At 43.8% G+C, this 2,221-nt stretch overlaps 1 protein-coding gene across 1 annotated transcript in view; it reads right to left on the reverse strand.

Moving 5' to 3' along the window:
• Positions 1–2,221, reverse strand: part of ITIH6 (inter-alpha-trypsin inhibitor heavy chain family, member 6) — a 29,218-nt gene that overhangs the window by 2,701 nt on the left and 24,296 nt on the right. The window contains exons 9-10 of the mRNA XM_005860890.1: positions 1,438–1,530; positions 150–185 (exon numbers count right to left, since the gene is read on the reverse strand). Coding sequence (XP_005860952.1) covers positions 150–185; positions 1,438–1,530 — 129 coding nt within the window. The remainder of the gene's footprint in view (positions 1–149; positions 186–1,437; positions 1,531–2,221) is intronic.

Below are 2,221 nucleotides of genomic sequence, written 5' to 3' on the forward strand. Positions count from 1 at the left end.
GTAATAGGTGGGGGGGTGGGGGGGGAGAGGACAAGGGAGAGGAGGGGAAGGTAGGAGGCCATGTCTATATCCCAAGAGAAAGCCCAGCCCCATTTTCGGTGCACAAGCTGTCCTACACACACACAGTACAGTGACAGTGGCTGGCTTACCTGAGGATGAGAAGGTGAAGATGCTTGGTAACATGCCTGCAAAGGAGAGGAGGACTGTGTTGGTAAGAGACTGATCTATCAAATTTCTAGGAACTCTGGAACACTCTAGCTTCTCAGTCATCTCCTCCCAGATACGGGTCAAATTCCTGAGCTTACATTTAAGTCTTTTCTTTATGCTCCAGCCCAATTGAACTATTCTTATGCATGTCCTGCCTGCTCTTGCTAGTGACCCATTGCTGTTCTTTTCCTCTGCCTGGAATGTTTTCTTTTCCTTAGCTACCAAGGATCCATTTCTAGTTATCTTTCCAGGCCAACTCAAATGCTATTTTCTCTTACTCTCTGCCTGGTAGGTAGAATCCTAAGATGGCACCCAAGATTCCCCAGTTTACACACCCTGTGAAATCTCCAGGACTGTGATATGATGATATATCACTCCCATAAAAAGGTTATGTTATGTGGTTCAGTTGACCTTAAAATAGGAAGATTATCCAGATGGGCCTAACCTAATCACATGAGCCCTTTAAATATGGGTCAGAGAAGTCAGAGAGATTTGACGTATGAGAAAGATTTGACATGAGATTCTCCATGGCTGTATTTAAAGATGGAGGGGCCATGTGGCTAGGAATGCAGAAGAGCTCTAGGACACGAAAGTGGTCCAGGTGGCCTCTAGAAGCTGAGAGTGACTTCCAATCAACAGCCAGCAAGCAGACAGGGATCTCAGTCCTACAAACATAAGGAATTGAATTTTGCCAACAACCTGAATGCACTTGGTAGATGAGAACTTAATCTGATAGACACCTTTATTTCAATTTTTGAGACCCTAAGCCAGTGATGGCGAACCTATGACACGCGTGTCAGAGGTGACACGCGAACTCATTTTTTTGGTTGATTTTTCTTTGTTAAATGGCATTTAAATATATAAAATAAATATCAAAAATATAAGTCTTTGTTTTACTATGGTTGCAAATATTAAAAAAATTTCTATATGTGACACGGCACCAGAGTTAAGTTAGGGTTTTTCAAAATGCTGACACACTGAGCTCAAAAGGTTCGCCATCACTGCCCTAAGCAGAGAATCCAACTAGCCTGTGCCCAGACTTCTAACATACAAAACTGTGAGATAATTAAAGGGTGTTGCTTGAAGTTACTAAGTTTGTGGTAATTTGTTAAGCAGCAATGGAAAACTAATGCATTGCCTCTCCTCTGGACTCACACAATGCCTATGAGAATGCTAACTGAATGGAAATGAAAGCTTAGGGATCTTTGTCAAGTGGAGTTCCTTGTTCACCTTTGGCTAGCCCTGCAGAGCTCCCCTGAGATTCCATGCTGCCTCCAGGTCCTCCCAGGATCTCTTCAGAATTGCCTTCCCAATGTGGATTTCCTGCCAAGTGCAAAAGAAATGGAATAAATCTTTCACACTCTTAAGGCAAAGATGCTCTGGACCTACCAAAGGGCATACTTGCATTCTGATTAGGAGTGTCCTCATTGGCTTTCCAATTTGACTGGCATATTGCCAAGACTAGGACCTTATGCTCTTCACACCATCATAGTCTTTCAAGCTCATTTATGCTCAAAATTCTTCCTCATAGCACTCATTCATTCATTCAGGCACTATTTAGGCATCAGGGATATAGTGGTGAATGAGGTAGTCATGATTTTTGACCTGATGAAGTTCATATTTTAATCAGGGAGACAGACATAAGTGAAATAATAATTATCAATGGTGATATCCTATATATAATAAAGAGCTAATATGCTAATTAGACCAAACAGCCGAATGACCATCCAGAAGGTCCCAGACGAAGCTGGGGCTGTGAGAGCCCACCAGGGCTGCGAGACTGCAAGGGCCGGCCAAGGCTGTAAGGGGCTGTGAGGGCCAAGCCCCTTGCACGAATTCTGTGCATCGGGCCTCTAGTCTACACTAATAAAAGAGAAACATGGTAATTAGCGTACGACCGCTACCCTTTTCATTGGCTAATCAGTGAGTATATGCAAATTAACTGTCAGCCAAGATGGTGGCCGGCAGCCAGGCACTGAAGCGAGCATGAGGCTTGCTTGCTGCGGACTCCAAC

This window comes from Myotis brandtii, unplaced genomic scaffold (genome assembly GCF_000412655.1).
Source record: "Myotis brandtii unplaced genomic scaffold, ASM41265v1 scaffold1424, whole genome shotgun sequence".
NCBI classification, from domain to species: Eukaryota; Metazoa; Chordata; class Mammalia; order Chiroptera; family Vespertilionidae; genus Myotis; species Myotis brandtii.